Source organism: Castor canadensis, chromosome 6 (genome assembly GCF_047511655.1).
Source record: "Castor canadensis chromosome 6, mCasCan1.hap1v2, whole genome shotgun sequence".
In the NCBI taxonomy this organism is placed as follows: Eukaryota; Metazoa; Chordata; class Mammalia; order Rodentia; family Castoridae; genus Castor; species Castor canadensis.
In genome coordinates, this window is record NC_133391.1 from 173,656,694 (window position 1) to 173,680,811 (window position 24,118).

Here is a 24,118-nt window from a genome sequence, read left to right on the forward strand (position 1 = left end):
AACAGGGCAGACTCATCAATCTGTGCTCTTCTGGCTTTCTCCCCCACTGGGCTGTGACTTGGAGGGAAGGGCTCCTCTTATGTCTGGTCTTTCTAGCCCCCACAGGATGCCTGGCACAAAGCAAACTGTCTGGAGACATTTGTCGAATGAATAAGTGATTATTATTACCTCACACATCCCATCTATACAAACATTACGGCTATCCTCCGAGCATGGAGTCCCATCTTTCACTTTATTTGACAAAGAAAAGAAGAAATCAAATCCTTCTGCGATACAGTAGAGTTTGCATAAGTCCTGATCTTAAAAAGAAATACACACACAAACACAAATAAGAAAGATACTTCAGCTCGGATCATTTTTTGTTCCGAATTTTAGATTTTCTTTTTGCCCCCCGTAAAAATACTCCCCCACAAAAGTACATTGCAAAGACACTGTTCATGGCTGCCTATTGGCCGTTGGTTTCCCCTTAAATTTATTATTGTTTTTGATGCTTTTCCTCCCGTGTTCCTCACTGATCTCTACACCATGGTTGGCACATAGTAGGCATTCAGTAAAGATTTGTTGACTTCACTACAACCTTAGCATGTGGCACCATAATTCACTACTGTTTTGTGGAAATGTGAAAAGGTCACCAGCATCACTAGCAATGCAAAGTTCTTATGAGTAAAATGCAGTAAAAGAACACAAATATTCACCACATTTCTTAATGCATTTGATGAAATACATAAACATTTCAAACCGACAAGATAACTTTTAGATGAAAACTCCCAGGGGGGCCACGCTTTCTACAAATAAGAATCCCACACCTAAGGAATAGCAGGACCTCTGTCTTCCCTCAGCAACGCACTTCAAGGTCCTATGCTTCCTCTAGTTAACTGGAACTTTTATAGGAACTGCTGTGCTTTTCTTCTCTTCTTGGTAAAGGAGAAACGGTTGGGAGTTTCCATCGGCTTGAAACTCACCCACAGATATTTTCCATTTTGCTCAAGATATGAGACTCTACTGAGTAACTCTAAGAACCAAAGTTAGTATGTGCTTCCATGATTAACTAATTTAGTTACTGAAGAATAGCAAAGTCAAGAATAGCACATATACCTTTTATTTTATTTTATTTATTTATTGGTGGTACTAGGGACTGAACCCAGGGCCTCCCACATGCTAGGCAAAAACTCTACCACTTGGCCCACACTCATAGGCCTTTGGTTTTTCATTAGTTTTGAGAAACGGTACTACCTTTTTACCTGGGCTGGCCTACAACTCCCAATCCTCCTGCCTCTATTTTGTGTGTAGCTGTGATTACAGGCATGACCTCCACTCTCATCAGGACACACATTTTTGGTCCCAGTCTCAAAGGTGGCTCTACCATTGCTCCTGTCCAGTGGTCTAGTGCTGCCTACTGCTCTGCTTCTCACTGGCTTCATTTTTGCAGGTTAGGGGTAAAAGCACAACCCTATATGCTTGTGTGAGATGGTTTGCAACCTGCCACCATGGAGAAGATTATTTATACTGAAATAATAAAAGCAAATTTGAGATGGGATATCTCAACTTATGATTGTTCCTAAGAGTCTCTGTCAATTAATTAGGTACTCCTTAACTATGACCCGAGTCACCAACTTTTTATGATTGTAATCACCATTATCACCAGAACAATACATATCCCTCCCACTGGCAACAGAATTTCATCCATGCCACAAAGAAACTTCTTGGTGTATAGTTTCTAAACAAAATTTCCTGAATATAGTTGACACTAAAAACACTAAAATTTTTCCTTCAGTCTGCAATAATTATGTGTGCAATGGGTAACATGTTTACAGTACTGTCACCATCAACTATTCAGAGTCTTAACTTCTTAAAAGCAAGCAATCCAATGTGGACTTCTCATTTTTAATCACTTCTCCAGTGAATCTCAGTACTTTCACACACTCTCTATCTGATCTGTGGATTTCTGACCACTCAGCTGGTCAAGTACAGATAAGATGACATGGCATTTGGACAAGCTGAAACAAACGAGTCCCCTAAAAAAAAGTGTGCTGTTGTGCCCTCACAGAGCTGTGATATCTGGTCCACCTGAGCATCACACTACAAATCACACCATCCCTAAATGCACAGATGACAAAGTCTAAGCTGGGATGTGGGATCTGAGATTTACCTTCCACCTGAGTGTACGGCTTCCACTTGTAATGCCATCCCCGAAAGCGTTTGCTGTTGTACTCAGCACACTGGGCAGCGCGGAAGTCCACACTGTCCTGGGGACATTTCTGACTGTTGCACAGCTTCAGGGTGCGCATGGAGCCCTCGCAAAACTTCCCTCCATGCGATGGTCTGGAACACATATCTCAAAGTTAGAGACTTCATGTTTCGTAGCTACTTTGCTCTTCCTGGAAATTAGAGTTAGTGGGGAGTGGAGCAGACAACATTAATTTACTTAGCAGGGGTAGTTGGGAAAAGCGTGTTTCTCAGCAGGAGTGGACACTTTCCCATGTCAGTGAAGTGGGCCATGGTTTCCTGTCCTGTAAAGTATGTCACCTGCACCCCTGCAGGACAGGATAGGCTGCCCAGCATCCTCTAGAGGAGGTAGGAGGACCTGCTGGTCTCCATGTTCCACAGGGAGGAGCTGTGAGGAGGGGGACTTTCCCAGGATGGCATAACTGAGAGAGTGCAGAGCTGACACTGACAGTCAAGGCTTCTCTTTCCAGATGTACAACCAGCTTCCTACGACAGGCAGGTGGGAGGACGGAGGACTGAGTCAGAGCACCACCTGGCTGGCACCCCTCCTCCTCCTCCCCCTCTGGAATTCTCATGCGCACCTGCGTGAGGGCACCTGAGTGGACAGGTGGAGCAGGGATCCTTTTGGGCCTCAAGTGTCACAGACGGGAGTGACATGACTTGACTTAGGTTTGAATCAGGCAGAAGAGCCAAAGGAAGGTTGGAAAGGTCTGTCACCTCCCCATATGATGACTGCACCGTCTGGTTTCCTTATAGAAGATCACAATTCCACTGCCTGTTATAAAGGTGAATATGTTCGATAGAAAAACATTTTGCTCAAAGAATTGTTCTTATTTCTTTACTCACTTGTGTTTCATATTTTCATCTCATGACTTAGCTATTTAAACAGACCCCTCCTAGTACAAATGCATTTGGTGAAAACCCAGTTTCTGAATATCACTCTGCGGTTGGTTACTTCTTGCTGGGGACTGGAAGTTATAAGCATCTTAAATCATATCCAAGGGAGATGGTTGCTTCAGAAATGTTGTACAAATGCCCTTCCTACTTGCTGCAGGACAGTGTAAAGCACACTGCTGACAGTCCCTGGCTCGGGCAGAGGTGGGCTGGGAAGGCAGAGGGAGCAGACCTGTACCTGGGGTTGGTGCAGAGCCGGTCTCTGTGAGACACTCCTCCCCCACAGGTCCTGGAGCAAGGGGACCACGGGGACCAGTCTGACCAGTGGCCATGGGTGGGCTTGGGGCCTTCATCACCATACTTCACACACTGTCCTCCACGGCACCACTAAACGTTTTAGAGTGAAATAAATATAAAATATATTATGAGTTATGAATACACTGAAGGTTCATTTCATCACTGTTGGAGCACAAAGCGCTGGGGAGTTCTGTAAATACACAGACATGGACATCGACACTAACATACATACATTGAAGCAGCATCTATTAAAAAGACAAATCTAATGTTGCTTCTTTTGTCTCTTGAAGCCTAGCACCCTCCTCTGAATCCCCATACATGCTCCTGGATCTTAGGCTTAACTGGGGACGGTTACGTGAGTGACACTGGGTCTGTTTGTTCAACTACCAAGTCAATGAACTCTGACCTCTCCTGAAAGAAGGTGCTTTTCACTGCTCAGGTTCAGAACAGAGTGCGGCCCCGGGGGAGGAGTCTAACTGGAGGTGACATGGGACTCAGCACCTTGTCATTTCTGTGTGGCATCTGGGCTTCACTGCAAAGCACCTGGGCTCCAGTCCTGAGCTCATCCACTGAGGGCCTGCGGGGGGCCAGCCAGCTTTCCACAGCAACGAAGCAATTGCACAGGCTCCCACCCATCCGCACATCAACACTGGAGTCCGACAGTACCTCATCTGTACACTTCCACCTGTCCTCTCCCCAACACCGAATCCCGGGCTTTGCGTCTCCCAAACAACTTGACCATGCCTCCCAAAATTAAAGGTTTCACAGACATGAACTCAATACGATTATCATACCTAGAGACTTACAAGAATTCCTTAGCAGCATCAAATATCCAGTCAGTGTTCAAATTCCATCTACCACATTGTTTATCTCAGAGAAAAATTTACAGCCTCAGCTGAAACGAGGTCCATGTCTTGCATTTGGCTGGCAAGCCTCTCAAGTCTCTTTCGAAGTCTGTTCCTCTCTGGATCTTCTCTCTGCTCACCTCATCTATGTGGTAGCCTTCCATATTCTGGATCTTGTTGCCTGTGTCTCCAGGAAGTCCTCAGACATGTTCGTTTGTCTCCTGGGTTTGCTGCAATCAGGCCGCGGATCTAGTGGCTTGCCAGGTTGAGGGCTGGATTTTTGGCAAGCCAACACTTGTGTATGTATGCAGAATGCCTCTTAATGCCTAGGACTTTCACATTCAGGAGCTTTAGTGGTTCAGGACTTGTTGATTGACTTGCAGACTGTAGACATTGTCAATAGCATCCCACCTGAGGTTTTCAGCAGTCATTCACATTCATTTCCTTGCCCCTTTATATCTTTGAGCATCTTTGGCACTTGGATTATTTTTTTCTTTTATTCTTTTTCATTATTAGATGAGGGTATTTTTTTTCTCAAAAATAGTACTCCATCAAATGCCTGGATTCCCTGAGTTTGAGTTCTCTTAAGAGAAAGAAGCATGATGCTTTGTCTGTATGTTAAAGCAAGTCATGCTAAGGTTGCTTGTTTCTTTTGGAGATATTGGCTCTGGAGTCTTTCTGACAGGACCCAGGGGTCTTTGGGGGTTTCTAGCTTGTGACTTAACAAGGTGCCCCAAGCCTGTCCTTAACTGCTCTTGTTCTAGACCTGGAACCATCCATTGCACAAGAAGACCTGATTGCTTTTATTTGGAAACTGGGTTAAGAGACTACAGTCTGTTGTATGGGTGGGCATTGTAACCAAGTTGTTCATCTACCCATCCATCTATAATCTATCCATTTATTTTCCTAGTACTGAGAATTGAACCCTGGTCCTCACACTTTCTAGGAAGCAACTCTGCTACTGAAGTATACCCTGGCTTTTTATTTTATTTTGAGACAAGTTCTTGCTAAATTGCTCAGGCTGGCTTCAAACTCATGATCCTTCTGCCTCAGCCTCCTAAGCACCTTGGGTTATATGTGTGTGCTACCACACCCAACGTATCCTTTTTTTTTTAAGTGGATGATTACATACATTAGCATTTTTTTGTCTTTGACAAATGCTGGCACGTGATACAAATATTCTTCCACTCTGCTTTTCCATTTAAGGATATGTTCTAAAAGTTGTTCCACAGAAGGATATGGACATCTTCCCATCTCCTTTTTCATAGATATGTAACACTCCACTAGTTTTTTTTTCAGCTAGTTCACTCTTAGAGGCCATATGTATCATTTATAGTCTTTTGCTAGGATGATTGGCTGCAATTAATTTTATTGCAAAAACACATTTTGGTTTTCTCACTGGAGTATTGTCAAACAGCTATTAACTATTATAAAAAACTTTCAGAGACTGTTGAGAAAGCACCATATCTTCTCCAAGGAAGTTGGGAGGAGAACACTTAGGCACACATACTCACAATTTAGATGTAATTTTAGGCATATCACAGACCTAAGGCACCAGCAGGTTAGGGTTCATTTGTGTTTAAAAAATACCTGGTTCTTCCTCATGCACAGCTTTGCTTTCCATGGGTTTCAAGTTTCAGTTACTCAAGGTCAATGGTGGTGTGAAATCATTAAATGGAAACTCTGAGGAATAGTCCATTATTTTGAGTAATGTCCATGCAGCCCAGGACACACATCACCCATCTGTCTGTCCCACCCTGGACACCCTGTCCTCCCTTAGTCAGCAGCCATATGGGCCATCAGCTCCATAGCCACTGGGTTACAGAGTTGTGACAGCACACTTGTGACAACTGCCATGTTGTGTTCAGCCTGATGCTGTGGCACAGGCCTATGTCACCTCCTCTCATCAGAGGAGCCTTGCATCATTCCACTGCATCCAAGTGGAAGGGTGAGTGCAGTGCGATCAGGCAGTTAGAGCGAGGGAGAGAGCAAGGAGAGTGGGCCATTCACATAACTTATATTACAGGATGGTATTATAAGTGGTTTATTTTGCTATTATTTCCCATGGTTCATTTCTTACTGTGTCTAGTTTTTGTATTAAACTTTATCATTTGTATGTGTGTCCAGAAGACAACATAGTGTCAGGCAGGGTTTGATACTCTCTGTGGTTTCTGGTCTCCACTGAGGGCCTTGGACTGATGAGCTGACTACAATATACACACAAGATTTCCACTGAAACACGAGTGAGGCTTGAGGAATGCCCCATGGTCATCACAACTTCATATTTAACAGTCGGATAGTGTGCTTAACGAGAGTCAGAATTATCTGAGAAAGTAAGATGTCACCACAATGTGTCTACTTCCGTTGTGATCACTGTTCACAGGCTCAGCACACCACATATAAACCCAATATATAGAGGAAAGCAAGTAACATAGTAGAAAAACTGATGCAGTGGAGCAAAATTTGAAGGTCATCCATCAGGTCCAAGAGCTCTGTGACCTCCAGCCAGTTCCTTCAGAGTTCTGAGCTCTTCTGAACTCAGGGATAAGAGAAACAACCAGATTGAGCTGTCCAAGTAAGCCATGTAATCACACAGGCCATGTGTTCTCCCGAGTACCAAGTGCAATCACAAAATGAGAGCTGGATTAATTCCACATCAGGGACCCCCCACAACGGAAGAACTAGCACCTGTGTAGGTGCAGCCCCAGACTGCAGTGGAGGCTTCCTAGTGAGGGAGCATTGCATAACTTTGCTGCAATGCTCTCTGAGGGCTAGGGGAATTGCACTGGGTCATCTCTGAGGGCTGTGGTGAAGAAGGAATGCACACCATGCACTAAGTGCAGAGTTTGGCACTAAGACATGAAATAACTATTAGTTAACTTTCGCCCATGCACAACCCCCATGCTGCTCAGTAGCAGAAGCGATGGGGGAATTGGGCCTCCGCTGGGGAGCAAAAGTGCTTGGAAAGGAACACAGCAAGGGGGACCTTCTTATCTAGAACTCACCAGCTACTCCAGAGCTACCCCAAAGATTGAGGCATTTGCCAATGCACCCATCTGCTTCTCCATGAGAGCCAATGACGCGCAGAATACACGGCCATCCCCAAAGGCACTGTGACGTGTGATACGAAGCTCAGCCACAGAGCAGCCATGTGACCAGGAGTGGCCATCTGATGCTTCCAGTGTAACTGGGAGGAACCCCTCTGCCTTAACATGCTCTAGTTATTCTCAGTCTGAAGAGAAAATCTGTACTTGAAATATCAGGGAAGTAATTCAAACTAATATCAAAAACTAATTTAACAGTACTTCCAAGGCAAATAAAATATAACAAGAACATACAGGGTTTTTAGAGGGAACATCACAACTGTGTTACCCAGAAAAAAAAAAAGTATTTGGTTATAAAGATCACAGCACATCTGAAGACATATCTTATGCCTTCTGAGGATAACAATTCAAGGACCACAAAGAGAGGTCAGACTTTGCAGAGACAAGCATAATTGTTCAAGTTATTTCCTGAAGAATCAATAGCTACCAATTTTCAGCAGAACTGTCATGGTTATTTGCAGCTCAGGGAATTACCTAACTTTCTTTGAAAATCTGAACTGCCAAATCCAGTGCCACATTGTAACCATTTTTTCTATCAAGAAACTAAAAGCATTTGTTGCATTTGTACTATGGATTAATTGTACCTGTGTTGCTAGAAGAATTTAACTATCAAGCTTACCCCCATCAAGGCAATGAAAACTAAAGCATTTTAACAAGGTCCCAGGCTGCGTAAGTGCCAGGGGTTGTTGCAGAGAAATTTGTCAGTCTGCATTGCAATACTTCAAATTTAGGTTTGCTTGTGAGCAATTTAAAGCTTTCTGTCTGCAGCCATATTTAAGTACGTTTAGGATGTGATGTAATTTGGAACATAAGCAGGATAGATCAGTGGTATGTTTAGGCATTAGGCATACATAACTCTTTCAACACATTGACATCACTGAAAGGGTCAGATACACATAAAGGAAAATGTGTGTTTACAGTGAAGTGACAATTTGGACAAAATCTATTTCTATTTTATCCATAGCCTTTTATATTCTTAAAAAACAATGCCGGCAAAGTTAAATTAAAATATTATTCCTGAGTGCTTAGATTACTTGTTCTTAAGCTTTAATGACAAAGTTGTCACTATCTATCCCTTGGTAATGAATTTGCTGTCTTATATGCTTCTTCTCTTCTCTTGCCATGGCTCTGTCTGTTGCACAGGAGCAGCAGTGGGTCAACATGGCTATTCTTCATCTTCTCATCAATGCAGGCCTAAACAACGCTACTGCTGGTCCTTTGCTGGTTGACAGGGGGTCGATGGATTAATCTTTTGCCCTATTAAATCCATTCCACCATTGCCTATGGCTTGACTTCTATTGCTGTTAATCCCAGAGAGCCCATCAATTATATTTTCACAAGAGAGGTGTCCTGTTCATAGTATCCATATAAAACACATTTTGACATGGGTCAAACAGGTACACAGGGACACACAGGTATACAGGAAATACTGATATAAAAATACCAGTCCAAGAGGAAGAAAGATGCATGGGTTGAAGGACTGAGATCTGATGAGATGCTACACCTGGCACCAGTGTCTTACCATGTCCTGCCCACACAGGGTGCCCTCTGCTGCTGGCATGAATTTGGTCTCACATTTCCTCCCGATGAGATGGCACCACAAGGCTTTACAGATGTCCTAGAGGAAAAAGACCACTGGCATTACAGACTGCCTCAACATCTGTGACAAAACATCACTGAACCATTGCAGGGAAAGGGAGGGGGATGTCCGCTCAGCAACAGTGGATCTGAGAAATGAGGAGGCAGACGACCCCCAGTTTCCACTAATTTCTATCCCTGAAACTTTATTCATTTATATTTACTTTTTATACATTCAAACAAGTTATATATTCTACATTAATTATTGAATATGCTTAATCTGGACATTATGGAAAATACAGAAAAAAACTACAATTTAGAAAACCCATATAAACATTTTATCATTATTCTTCTCAACCACACCTCTCACTAAACTCACCATACCTAAATCTTAATTTTTATTATTTAGATTTTTATTTTGAGACAGCCTTGCAATGCTGTCTCGGCTGACCTCAAACTCCTGGTCTCTTGTGATCCTCTTGTCTCAGCCTCCTGAGTAGCTAGAATTACAGGCACTTGTCACCATGACTGGCTTCCTAAGTTTTAAATTAAGGATGATTAAAACACTGGTGGATCTTCCATCCATGTCTGCATCCATCCATGTATGCACCGTCACCAAACCTTTGATGAAAGCTTAAAATATATGAAGTGTCTTGCTAGATAAGAAGTTCCATAATGAATAGGATTCCTACTATAATCTTGAGGTTGGCCTTGTAAAGAGGGCCAATGATAGAAAACCAGGTTATAGGGTGAAACTTCCAGGAGCAGAAAAGGGTTTTGTGTGGAGGATTCAGGGAAAGCATCAGATAAAACATGATGTATGATCTGACTCTTGATTTAGAGGAGCTTTCAGGAGGAAAGGAGATGGCATGGAGGGGAGGAGAATGTGTGGATGAAAGATTCAAGAACAAAGAGTGTGTGCAAAGGGAAGAAGACCCACAGGGCTGCTCTGTCAGTAAAGTAAAACAGGGCCTGAGATTTATACACCATACATGGCTCTCTAGGGTGAAGGGATTGGTTTTTACTTCCCTGTTCTTTGAGTTCTTCCCAGTGACAGGGAAAAGTGAGGCCTATGGAATGACAGAACCTCCTGGATGCTGGTGGTGCCTTTGATTACACATGATGAGAGCAGTTTTGAAATTGCCTACAAAACTCTTTTGAATATTTAAGAAAGTGCTGTATGATTTTCCGAGAAACTTAATGCCTGCATTAGGATTTTCTATGGGTTCTTATCTAAGGGGCAGGCATTGAGGCAAAGGATGAGACCCGAGGTAGCCTAGCAAAGGATGTAGCTGCATGCTGGAAGCTAATTGGGGAAGAAGTCTAAAGCAGCACAATGCTAGACACAAGGTCTTTGCCCACCGAAGTGGACAGACTTCAGTGAGCATCTGGGCAGTTTTTAGTGGAGAGCCAAAAGGTCCAGGCCTGTTTGCAATAATCACATGCTAGGGCACAGGCTGTGCTGTAGGGCTGAGAAAAAGCAAAGTAGATGAGGCCGGAAAGGATTCTTCCTTTTATAATATAGTATAATATGAATATATATATAACAAAATAATATATATTCTAGGCAAAAAAGGAAGAAGCAGACATAGAGTGAACACAAAAGAAATTTCAGAAGAGAAATAGAAGATGACAGGGCAACAGTGGAACTGGAAATTCCAACAACCCAAATGCAGATTTCACTGATGGTACAAACACATGACTAAAAGTGGTAGAAGGAAGCTGGAAATGATGACCAAAGCTTAGGAAACAATTCAGTGGTCTAGAAAAAAATTAAACTATATTTTGAAAAAAGAAAAAAAGAAGCCTATTTAGAAGTCTTTAACCAACAAAAATAGTCTTCAAAATTTAGAGTGAACTAATGCCATTTTAAAAAGTAATGACATTTTCAGATAAACACGAGAACAACTTGAGATAATTTGTGGCTAACAGATCTATGCAACTGAAAATCTAGAGGAAGTTATGCATGTCATAGGAAAGTGATGCCGATATGAAACAAAGATCTTCAGGAATATGTAAATACTAAATGGTCAACGTGTGGGCAAATACAAAAGGTGTTCTTTTATTTCTTGTTATATTTTTTAAAGCAACTATTTAAACAAGATAATAGCATTGCACCATGTGGCTTATAAAATGCATAGAAATATCAGATATATCAGAGATAATATGAAGGATAAAAGAGCAAAACAATCACTTATTTGTTGTATGCATTTTGCATTTCACACAAAATTGGCATATTTCTACATAGACACTAATGAAGATGTCTGCAGCCATCTCTAGAGTAACTGAGAAATAACAGTAGAACTTGATCTAAAAAGCTAAGTAGAGGTAAAAGGTAGAATTGTTAACAAGTAGTTTAATCCAAAAGAAAGAGAAAAAGCAAACACAAACAAAAAAAGACACAAAAGTATAGAAAACAAAGAGTGAAATGGTCAATTTAATTTCATCATATCGATAATTACATTAAATATTAACTGATTAAACACTATAATGAAAGATTACAGATTGTTCAACTGGACAGAAAAGTAACAAAACAGAAGAATGGTTACAACAGACATATTTTATATTAAACCCCAAATAAATTGAAAGTGGAAAGATAAAATATTTATCATGCATTCCTAAATAAGTTTATCTAGTTATATTAATATCAGATAAAATAGAATTAAAAAAAAGCAACATGACCAAAAATAAAGTTATTTTCATAACAGTTAAATAGTCAGGAGGATATAACTATCCTGAATGTGTACACACCTATTTACGGAGGCTCAGAATATACAAAACAAATGTTAAAAGAAGAAACTAAATGGAGAAACAGAAACATGCAAAAGCCTGGCCGGAGATTTTAACACCATCTCTATGAAACTTAGGTAGCAAATATCAAGGATGCTACAGAGAATATAAGCAAGATTATGAAACAGAAATACGTATTTCTGGAACAATGCACCTGGCCACTGGAAAATTCATGTTCCGGTGTCCACAGCTTTGTGGACACGGGCTACAGCTTGCTGGGGGTGAAGGTAATGGGGGTGCACATGTTTGTGAACATTTAAATTTTCTACTTAGGATGATTTCATTTCACAACATTTAAACATTACCTCAGTAATAAAAGGGCATTTTGCATTAAACATGATGAATGCTTATATTTTGTGAATGCATTAGGATACCATGAATGAGAAGGTCCATGTGGGAGAATGTGGATAACAGCAGCAAAATCTGGAAAACCCCATCTTTAAAGGAAAACATCAGTTTTGTGCCTCCTTTCTTTGACAAATACAAGAGCAATATTTGAAAAGAAAAAGAATTCTTGGAAAATTTCTATCTTCTCCCCACAGAAAGGGTAACATTGGGGCTGTATGCTACTGCCGACTGATTTATTATCCTTGTTCCAAGCTGAGATCACCCAGCCAAAGAGATAAGAACCCAGTCCTGGCACATGCTGCAGTTGATCTTTGGGGGAGCCCCCCTTTGAGGTCAGAAGGAAGACGATTACCACACTGGGTTTAACTTGAGAGTATTCCCAGTACATGCTGAAATGCTGGCAGATTTGTGAAGGGCTAGGGGCTTTGTTTTGTTTTTGTCTACTTTACTCTTGATTTTATAATAAACTAAAATAAAAGAAACCTCAAAACTAGTTACTTTCATTTAATTTACGAGTAGCTTTCTTTGTGGTTCAGTAGAGCAGGTTCCTAAATCTTGATTTTCCTTGTCATGCAAGAGCCTACATCTCTGTGTTCTACGAGGAATGTATACAGGAAATCACTGTGGAGATGTCCCTGGGGCTGAGGGTAATATCACCTTCTATGAGAAACTACTTTATAAATACTTTATTTGGGAATTCAATAGTCAGAAGCCCCAGATAGGCTGCTGTTTTCTAATAAATTATGCTTATATTGGGGTGGGGTAGCAGAACATTGTTTTCTTAATAATGTTTGAAAAAAAAAAAGCAGAGTATTAATTTGCCAACTTAAACTGACTGAAAGTTATTGCTGGGCTCCCACATGATAAATCAGAAAGAAAGATCTAACCTAACAGGCCAAGTCAGTTCTCAAATGGAAACCGATACCCACAGCAGTATCTCCTGCTATCTACTTTGCCAGTAAAACATGTGTTTTCTGTTACACAGGACCAGCCCTAACATACAGGATTTGACATTTGGTAGGTGCCCAAGAAATGCAGAATATATCAATGTCAGTTACACTAAATAAAACAATTTTATGAATCATGTTGCATTGAGCATTTGCCAATAATCTCTTGCCTTTTTAAAGTCCAGCATGCAAAGCTTGGCTTTCTCTCCAAATTGCCACTTGCACTGTGTGTTGGCATCATATAACTGTCCTGGCAGCTTCTCGGGGAACTTGTATTCTGCCACGGGCTTCGGTGGATCCGCAAGGCATATAGCTTGGGCAGTGCTGAAACAAAGAGGAGATACGGCTACGAGCAATGGCCAAAGGATGAATAATTAATTATATCTCTTTTTCTTGTGCACTTTAGGACATATTTTGTTTAGAAAGAAAGGACATTTTTCTCTTGAGATCCAATATAACATTTGTCTTAATTATATCTAAATCCAGTTGCCACATTTTCTGAAATTATTCAAAAAATATTTCACCTTTTCCAAGGAGACAAATTGTGTTTCATTAGATATCTCAAACTTATCATGGGGGAAAGTGAGACTGAATAATTACAACCAGATGTTCAATGTGAGAAGTTCCTATTACAGAAAACTTTTATGTGGAGCAGAGGCTCTCTCCATCTGACTCCACGAATGAGAAGAGTCCAGGTTACAAAGAAGATAATATATTTGGAAGAGAGGAAAAGAGGAAGAGTACCAGTAACTGTGAGAGAGGGACAGGACAGCTGAAAAGCACAGAGAAACAGAAAGAGGACACAGTATATTAGGAAACCATATGCGGCTCCAGCCCCAGCAACTCTAATGGGAGAGAAAGCCGAAGCCTCCACCCTTAGGGAAGCTAGGCAGCCTTCATGACATACTAACAGACTTAGATGCAGGACAAACCCACACATTCTGCAAACCTTAAGCACAATGCAGGAATTTGGTGGGACAGTGACTTCCCCAGTGTTACGGGCTAACTTCAGAGAAGAAAGACATTCTTTTGCTCCCCATATGTTGAAGATGTGTGGAAAGGTGCCATCTTGACAGAGGGCCTACTAATCAATACTGAGCTACTTAGAGGACTTGAAAACAAGGAACAATCCACAGTTCAGGAAGTTTTGACACCCAGCCATAGTGTCTGGGAATGTGATGGTTATGAGGCAGTCATGGAGAGGAAGAGAGTCTGACATGGACAAGCTGAGAAGTTTAAGAAGCTGGAGACTAGGGAAGTGAAGGCTGTGATGAGGAGAGGTCCTGCCCTTCAGGGCTATAGCAAGCCCAATTGCCTGACACTCTAGGCACCATGCCCATGACTGGAGAAGTTTTAGAGTGCTTAAAATCCAGGAGCTATTTGCTGACTTCAGCTGTGTCCTGCCAGGTGCAGCAGAGAGCTCTGAGCACAGGACCCAGGCATTATATCATGTCCTCCAGCATCCTCCCTCCCTTAGGGTGATGAACTATTGGGTGGGGTCCAAAAGTACAGAGACCTTCAGGCAGAGCACCCAAGTGCCTCAGTTCTCCACAAGTAGTGCAGAACTCAATGCTGTATTTGGTACCCTCATTATCAGAGGGATTTGGGGGATACTACTAGGCTTGTATGCATACTAACCATATGGCACAAACTGGGGGCCCATGCAGCAAGTGAAAACCTGCTTGATCCAAAGACTGCAAAGCACTGTGTGACCAGCATTGATTTCCAGTACACAAAAAAGGGAAGCTTCTAATGTGAAAGCAGCACAGAAGTGGACAACAGACCCTGGAATGGCCTTGCCCTCAACCCGCCTATAACGCCAACACATATATATAAGGAACTACAAGAGACTCCACCTAATTTGTCTCTATTTGTGTGGCACTGGGGATCAGACATTGTGCCTTCAGTATGCATGCAAAAGTTTGGCTACTGAGTTATAATCCCCCTCCATACACAGTTCAGTAGTAATAAACTACACTGAAATCCTAAAACTACACAGTCCTGCCTGAACATTGAGAACACTCAATGTTTTGGTGATTAAAACTTCCAATCAAGAATTTGTTCTCAGTTGTGCAAATCCCAAGAATGCAGAAACATAAGAACTATGAAAAAAAACAAGGCAACACAACACATCTAAAAGTCAAAAATCCTACTGTAGCAGACATTAAGGATAGTGAAGAGGATGAAAGCTCAAAGAACTCAAGAGTGATTGTGAGAATGATCAACAAAATCAACAGAGACATTTATAAACACCTGATGGAATTCTGAGAGTACAGATTAACATCTGAGCAAAATAAGGAAGACAATGTAGGGTATGAAAGAGGCATTCAATAAAGATACAGGAATCCTGAAGAAATTAGACTAACATTCCAGAAATGAAAAGCCTCAATAAGTAAAATAAGTTACTCAGTTGAGAGCTGGTCCAGGAGAGTGGATCAAACTGAAAACAGAATAACAAGGCTTGAAGACAAGGTAGATCTATGACAACTATCAGATAAAGAAAAAGAAACAAAGAAGTCAGAATGGAAAGTGAAAGCCTTCTGGAACAACATTAAAAGACCAAACCTACAAATCATAGGCCTAGAAGGATAAGGGGTGCAAGCCAAAGGGATAGAAAACATTCAATAAAATAACAGGAGAAAAATCTACCAAATCTTGATAAAGAATCAGCTATACATGAATAGGAGGCTTTTAGGATACCAGACAAAACCAGAAAACAAACCTCACCAAAACATACTATTAAATTTGTTAAATATACAGAACAAGAAAATAATATTGAAATCTGCAAGAGAGGTGTGCCAAGCAACATGTAAAGGAAGACCATCAAAATTACACCAGATTTCTCACAGAAATTATAAAAGCAAGAGGGCATGGCATGATGTGTTTCAAGCCCTAAACAAAAAGTAACTACCAACGTAGATTACTGAACCCAGGAAAAGTATCCTTCATAACTGAAGAGAAATAAAAACCTTCTATGATAAACAAAAGCTAATGCAGTTTGTGACCACTAAGCCAGCACTGAAGAAGATCCTTAAAGGAATCCTATCCACAGAACAGAAAGATAGACAGAACCATGAAAATATGGGAAAGAATAAACTCCATCAGATGACTAGCCAAGCAAATGAGGATTAGGAAAGAGCCAAACATTACAAAAATGCCAGGAGTTACTGGAAAAACTTAAAAAATAACTCTAAATATTAATGGCTTCAATTTTTTCCAACCAAAACACACAGACTGACAGGTTTGATTAAAAAAATAAGACACAACCATTTGTTGCCTTCCAGAAATGCACAAAGACAAACACAGTGAAGGATGGAAAAAGACTTTCCATTCAAATGGAGCCCAAAATAAAGCATGAGTAGCTATACTCATATCTGAACAAGCAGACTTCAAACAAAATTAGTCAGAAGAGAAAAAGAAAGCCACTTCATACTGATAAAGAGAACAATACTTCAAGAGGAGACAACAGTTGTAAATTTATACACACTGAATATCACCACATTTGATATCATAAAGGAAATCCTGCTGGACATAAAAGGACAGAGAAACCCAACACAATAATAGTAGGTGACTTCAATATCCCACTCTCAAAAAAAGATAGGTCAAAAAATCCATAAAGAAATTTCAAAACTAGGCAACGCTATAGATCAAAAAGACTTCACAGCCATGTACAGAACATTCCACTCAACATCTACAAGATATACATTTTTTTCTCAGAAGTCCATGGATCTTTCTCCAAAATAGATCATATTTTAGGACACAAAGTGAGTCTTAAGAAATATTAAAAATAGAAATAGCCCTCTGTACTTTATCAGACCACCATGTAATAAAACTAGAAATTGACAGCAGAAAAGCCATTGAAGAAATAGGGGCAGGGACAAAAATTCTTAGAATCAAATGAAGATGAAAACATAATTTACCAGAACCTTTGGGACACAAGAAGGAGTGCTAAGAGGAAAGTTTATAGCTATGAGCACTACATTAAGAAGCCAGTGAGAGCTCAAATAGATAACCGTTAGCTCTTAGAAAAATAAGAATCAGCCAAACCCAAAATTCATAGGTAGAACTAAATATAAATATCAGAGTAGAAATTTATTAAATTGAGACAAAAAAATTACTGAGACAAAGCTTGGTTCTTTGAAAAGATAAGCAAGATTGACAACTCCTTAGTGGAACTAAACAAAAAAGGATGTGAAAGACACAAATTAACAAAATTTGAAGTGAAAGGTGATAGTACAACAAATACCAATGAAATTTAGAGGATCATTAGAATGTTTCAAAAACTTATATTCTAATAAACTGTAAAATCTAGACGAAATGGATACATTTCTAGACACACATGACCAACCTAAATTGACCCAAAGGATATTAACATTTAAGATCTGAAATAGGCAATGACATTGAAGCAGAAATCAAGAGTTTGCCAGCAAAGAAGGGCCCAGGAGTAGAGGGATTCACTGCCAGATTCCTCCAGACCTTTCAGGATGGACATTAATCAACAGTCCCCAAACTGTCTCATAAATAGAAAAGGAAGGAATGTTGTGAAAATCATTCTATGAAGCGAGTATTACCCTGACACCCAAATTGGATAAAGACACAACTAAAAAAGAAAAGTAAACCAATTCCCCTGATGCACATGGATGTAAAAATTCTCAATAAAATACTTGAAAACTGAATTCAACAACACAGTACAAAGATCAGACACCATGATGAAGTTGGTTTCATTCTAGGCATACAAGAATAGTTCAAGTGACACAAATCAACAAATATAATAGACCATATTAACAGAAAAAAAAGACAAGAGCAACACACACATCTCACTAGACAAAATTCAATGTCTCTTTATGATAAATATTCTGAACAAAGTAGAAATAGAAGGAATGTGTCTCAATATAATAAAGGCTATCTATGTTCAACCAACAGCCAATAATATCATACTAAAAGGAGGGAAAAATCGAAATAATTTTCTCTAAAGTCAGTAAGAGACAAGGGTCTCCATTGTCTCCACTCTTCTTCAATATAGTATTTGAATTCCTAGCCAGAGAAAAAAAGGCAAGAGAAAGAAAGAAAAGGAATACAAATAAGAGAGGGAGAAGTAAAATTATCACTACTTGCAGATGATATGAAGACTCTAAGAACTCCACCAAAAACTCTTAGATCTGAAAAACACTTTTTGGCAAATTAAAAGGATACAAATTGCGTTTACAAAAATCAGTAGCTTTTTATATACAACAACAAATAGGCAGAGAAAGAAATCAAGAAAACAATCCCCTTCAAACTACCTTCAAAAATTACCAAGGAATTAAGTAAAGAGGTGAAAGATATTTACAGTGAAAACTATGAAGCTGAAAAAAGAGATTGATGATGACACTAGAAGATGGAAAGACCTCCCATGTTCATGGATTGGCAGAATTAATATTTTGAAATTGGCTACTCTATGGAAAATAATCTACAGATTCAATGCAATCCCCACCAAAATTCCAATGTCATTTTCACAGCTGTACAAAAAGCAATGCAAGATTCATATTGAAAGACTACAAATAGGCAAAGAAATCCTGAGCAAAAGGATCAATGCTGGAGTCAATATCTGACTTTACATTATACTATACAGCCAGAATTTTTTTATGTTTACTAGTAGCAATTAAATCTTTAACACAAATTTCAATATCCTATAACCCTCAAAGAAAAACCTCTTAAAACCAAAAATCTATAGCCACAATAAATTGAATACTGGCAAATCGTCCTCCAAACTTTGCTTTAAATGGCTATCCAAATGGGCTGGAAGATCTTTGGTTCCAATCTTCAGAACCTCAGTCCCAGATACCATGCTTTGAAGCTCAAGAGCCTGTACATAAAAATCAGCAAAGATAGCTGTCAATTCCACCAAACACTGAGGGAAAAAGTTATAGCAGTTCTCTACAATCTCTTTCAAAAAAGATGACCAGAGCACATACTTCCTACATCATTCTATGAAAATGATATTTTCCTAATAACAAAGTCAGAGAAAGATAGCATACAAAACTATAGACTGATGTATCTCCTAAAGATAGGTGCAAAAACTTCAACACAATATTAACAAATCAAATCCAGCAATACATAACCTAAATTATATACTATAATCAAGTGGGATTAATTTCAACATGCAAAGGTCAATTAATGTAACCTGTTTCATCAGCTGGCTAAAGAAGAAAAATCACATGATCATATCAATATATACAGAAAATGTATTTGACACAAATCCAATATCCAGTACTAGCAAAGTAGGGATAAAAGCGAACTCCCTCAACTTGATAAGGAACATCTACTGAAAGACTACACCTAAAATTGTAATGAAACCAGGCAAACTTAAAGCTTTCCCTCTGTATCTGGAACAAAGCATAGCTACCCTTCTCAACACCTCCTTTCAACACCGTACTGCAAGTCCTAGCTAGTGCAATAGGAATAGAAAAGAAATAAAAGCGTGCTGAATGATAAATAGGAAATTAAACTGTCTTTGTTTTCAGATGTTATCATTATCCATGTAGAAAATTTGAGAGAATCAACAGTAATTAAAAATAAAACATCATGAACTAATGGTGAATATAGCAAGGTTGCAAGATGAAATGTTAATAATTGGAGAGATTTCAAGATGGCGGCTAGGGGGAGGAAACAGAAAGCATGCTTCCTAAGGTAAAATCTTGGAGAGACACAGGAAAAACCACCGAGAAGAGGCAAAACTGTGACTCTTCCACACTTCCAGCCTGTGCATAGCATCTCTACTTCACGTTGAATGGAGAAACCAGGAGGGCTCCCATGCTGCCGCCAAATGGCAGTGACCAGAAGGCTTGGGAAGACGTGGACCACAAGGTGAGCTAAGTGGCACGCAGTACTCCTACAGACAACCCTGGGCCAGATCAGCATAGCCCCCTGGACAGACTGACCCCCATCCAAGGGAAAAAAAACTGAATAATAAGCAATAACAACAAAAAAGACTTGTAGCAAAGAGAGCGGGGCACCCTGAGTGCTGAAGAGGGGGGAGGGGAATCCCTCACAACAAGCCGGCTGGCAAAGGCAGGAGCGGCAGCACATGCCCAGCAACCAGGAGCGGGAAAGCTTGTAAAAGCAGCGGTGGGAGGAAAACTCCACAGGAGAGGGGGGAAGACCCACTTCCCACGTGAACTGTAAATAAACACACAGGCCTGAGAAAGCAGGTGCAGTGTCACCTCCCCCAGTGTGCTTGGAAAGGGGAAAGCTTGTAGCAGTGGCGGTTGTGCCCAGAAGAACTCTGAGTAAACAAAGCCTGTGGGGCCAGGTGAGTGCTAAGCTCACCCCTGAGATCTGCATAAATAAAGCCTCCAGCAACAGCAGGCTGACAGCAGTGGGCAGGTGACCACAGCCTCAGATAGCCATTCACAGAACTATCTCCAGACTCTTTTTTTTTTCTCTTCCTTTGATGAGACAACAACCAAACTATACCTGCATGCTGAAAAACTTATTGAAACTGTATTGCATTTGAACTTGGAACACTTTGTGGTGTGTTTTTTTGTTTTGTGTTATTTTGTTTTGTTTTTTTCCCCTTTGATGAGACAATGACAGAACTACTTCTGAGACACCATCTCCAGGATTGGAGGCTGTGGGACGAACACCAAAATTATTAAGACTGAAACTTCATTGCATTTGAACTTGGAGATTTTTATTTATTTATTTATTTATTTTTAATTTTTAATTTTTTTCAATCCTCTCTCTGTCTCTCTAATGCCTGTTCAGCTTACTGTTGATTAGTGCACTATCTCTCCCTGTTTATATCTTTGAAACTTTTGTTTGTTTGTTTTGCTTTATTCTACTTGTTTATTTGTTTTTCCCTTTTTTCTTTAACTTCTTTGCTTTCCATCTGCTCTCACCCTTCCATTCTAAATATCACCATTGTTATTATTACAGGCTAGAAAATACTTAATTGCACACAGTACAGGGACAGTAACAACACCAAAAACAATGACGGAAAGATAGAAAAAACAGAGAAACCAGTTTCCCCACAGCAAAAAATTAGTACAGGGACCAGAGGGAAATGAAGAAAACAGATACTCAGATCCAGACTCCAACAAAATGAAGATAAACTATGCCAAAGGACCCAATGAAGCCCACAGGAATAATTTAAAAGAAGACATACTACAGGTACTCAATGAGAATTTTATAGAGATGATACTGGATAGGGTCAACCAAAATGTACAGGAGACACTCAAGAAATTCCAAGACAACAAAAATAGAGAATTTGAAAAATCACAAGAAGAAATAAAAGAAACCATAGAAGCACTGTATAAACACCAAAGTGAAACAGAGAACATGATTAATAAGGAGAAATGAACTCAGGACAAAAACAGACAACATAAAAGAGGAAGAAACTCAGGGGATAACCTCAGAAAAAAGAACGAAACAGAACTGCAAAACAAAATGGAAGGCCAATCCAGCAGAATAGAACAAACAGAAGACAGAATCTCAGAACTTGAAGATGAAATGGTAATTAAAGGAAAAACCGAAGAACTACTAATTAAACAACTCAAGACCTGTGAAAAGAAAATGCAAGAACTCACCAGCTCCATCAAAAGAACAAACATGAGAATCATGGGCATCGAAGAAGAAGAGGTGCAAGCGAAGGGAATGCATAATATATTCAACAAAATAATAACGGAAAATTTCCCAAATCTAGAGAAAGATATTCCTATACAGATGCAAGAGGCCTCCAGGACACCAAACAGACCAGACCAAAATAGAACTACCCCACGACATATCGTCATTAAAACAACAAGTTCAGAAACTAAGGAAAGAATATTGAAGGCTGTAAGAGAGAAAAAACAAGTAACACACAAAGGTAAACCCATCAAAATCACAGCAGACTTCTCAACAGAAACATTAAAAGCAAGAAGAGCTTGGGGTGAGATCTTCCAGGCACCGAATGAAAATAACTTCAACCCCAGGGTACTCTACCCAGCAAAACTATCATTCAAAATAGATGGAGCAATAAAAGTCTTCCATGATAAGCAGAAACTAAAATAATATGTGGCCACAAAGCCACCACTACAAAAGATTCTTCAAGGGATTCTGCACACAGAAAGTGAAACCCAACTTAACCATGAAAAGACAGGCAGCACCAAACCACAGGAAAAGAAAAAGCAAGACAGTAGAGAGTAACATCAAGTTAGGTACACACAATCAAACCTTCAAACAACTAAGACAACTACATGACAGGAATCACCACATAGCTATCAGTACTAACGCTTAATGTTAACAGACTTAATTCACCCATCAAAAGGCACCTTTTGATGAAATGGATTAAAAAGGAAGATCCAACAATTTGTTGCTTACAGGAGACCCATTCTCACCGACAGAAATAAGCATAGACTCAGGATGAAAGGCTGGAAGAAGATTTACCAAGCCAATGGCCCCCGAAAACAGGCAGGAGTTGCAATACTTATCTCTGACAAAGTAGACTACAAACCTACATTGAGCAAAAGAGATAAAGAAGGACATTCCATACTAATAAGTGGGGAAATAGACCAAAAGGAAATAACAATTATCAACCTATATGCACCCAATGTCAATGCATCCAATTTCATCAAACATACCCTGAAGGACCTAAAAGCATATATTAATTCCAACCAACCTATATTCAAATAAATTCGAAAATCTTAAAGAAATGGACAGATTTCTAGATACATATGATCATCCAACACTGAACCAAGAAGAAATTAATCACCTGAATAGATCTATAACACAAAATGAAATTGAAGCAGCAATCAAGTCTCCCCAAAAAGAAAAGTCCAGGACCTGATGGATTCTCTGCTGAATTCTATCAGACCTTTAAAGAAGAACTGACACCAACCCTCCTTAAATTGTTCCATGAAATAGAAAGGGAAGGAAAACTGCCTAACACATTTTATGAAGCCAGTATTACACTTATCCCAAAACCAGGCAAAGACACCTCCAAAAACGAGAACAATAGGCCAATCTCCTCAGTGAACATTGATGCAAAAATCCTCAACAAAATAATGGCAAACCGAATTCAGCAACACATCAAAAAGATTATTCACCACAACCAAGTAGGCTTCATCCCAGGGATGCAGGGGTGGTTCAACATACGAAAATCAATAAACGTAATAAACCACATTAACAGAAGCAAAGACAAAAACCACTCGATCATCTCAATAGATGCAGAAAAAGCCTTTGATAAGATCCAACACCATTTCATGATAAAAGCTCTAAGAAAACTAGGAATAGAAGGAAAGTACCTCAACATTATAAAAGCTACATATGACAAACCTACAGCCAGCATTATACTTAACAGAGAAAAACTGAAACCATTCCCTCTAAAATCAGGAACCAGACAAGGATGCCCACTATCTCCACTCCTATTCAACATAGTACTGGAATTCCTAGCCAGAGCAATTAGGCAAGAAGAAGGAATAAAAGGAACACAAATAGGTAAAGAAACTGTCAAAATATCCCTATTTGCAGACGACATGATCCTATACCTTAAAGACCCAAAAAACTCTACTCAGAAGCTCCTTGACATCATCAATAGCTATAGCAAGGTAGCAGGATATAAAATCAACATAGAAAAATCATTAGCATTTCTATACACTAATAATGAACAAACTGAGAAAGAATATATGAAAACAATTCCATTTACAATAGCCTCAAAAAAAAAAATCAAATACTAGGTGTAAACCTAACAAAAGATGTGAACGACCTCTACAAGGAAAACTATAAACTTCTGAGAAAGAGAGTGAGGAAGACTATAGAAAGTGGAGAGATCTCCCATGCTCATGGATTGGTAGAATCAACATAGTAAAAATGTCTGTACTCCTAACAGTAATCTACATGTTTAGTGCAATTCCCATCAAAATTCCAATGACATTCATCAAAGAGATCGAAAAATCTACTGTGAAATTTATATGGAAACACAAGAGGCCACAAATAGCCAAGGCAATACTCAGTCAAAAGAACAATGCTGGAGGTATCACGATACCTTACTTCAAACTATATTACAAAGCAATAACAATAAAAACAGCATGGTACTGGCCCAAAAACAGACATGAAGGCCAGTGGAACAGAA

General features: G+C 39.7%; 1 protein-coding gene across 1 annotated transcript in view; it reads right to left on the reverse strand.

The window, feature by feature from the left end:
* Positions 1–24,118, reverse strand: part of Adamts16 (ADAM metallopeptidase with thrombospondin type 1 motif 16) — a 151,148-nt gene that overhangs the window by 68,812 nt on the left and 58,218 nt on the right. Inside the window, exons 9-13 of the mRNA XM_074077759.1 lie at positions 13,200–13,353; positions 8,889–8,984; positions 3,359–3,507; positions 2,150–2,322; positions 169–299 (exon numbers count right to left, since the gene is read on the reverse strand). Coding sequence (XP_073933860.1) covers positions 169–299; positions 2,150–2,322; positions 3,359–3,507; positions 8,889–8,984; positions 13,200–13,353 — 703 coding nt within the window. The remainder of the gene's footprint in view (positions 1–168; positions 300–2,149; positions 2,323–3,358; positions 3,508–8,888; positions 8,985–13,199; positions 13,354–24,118) is intronic.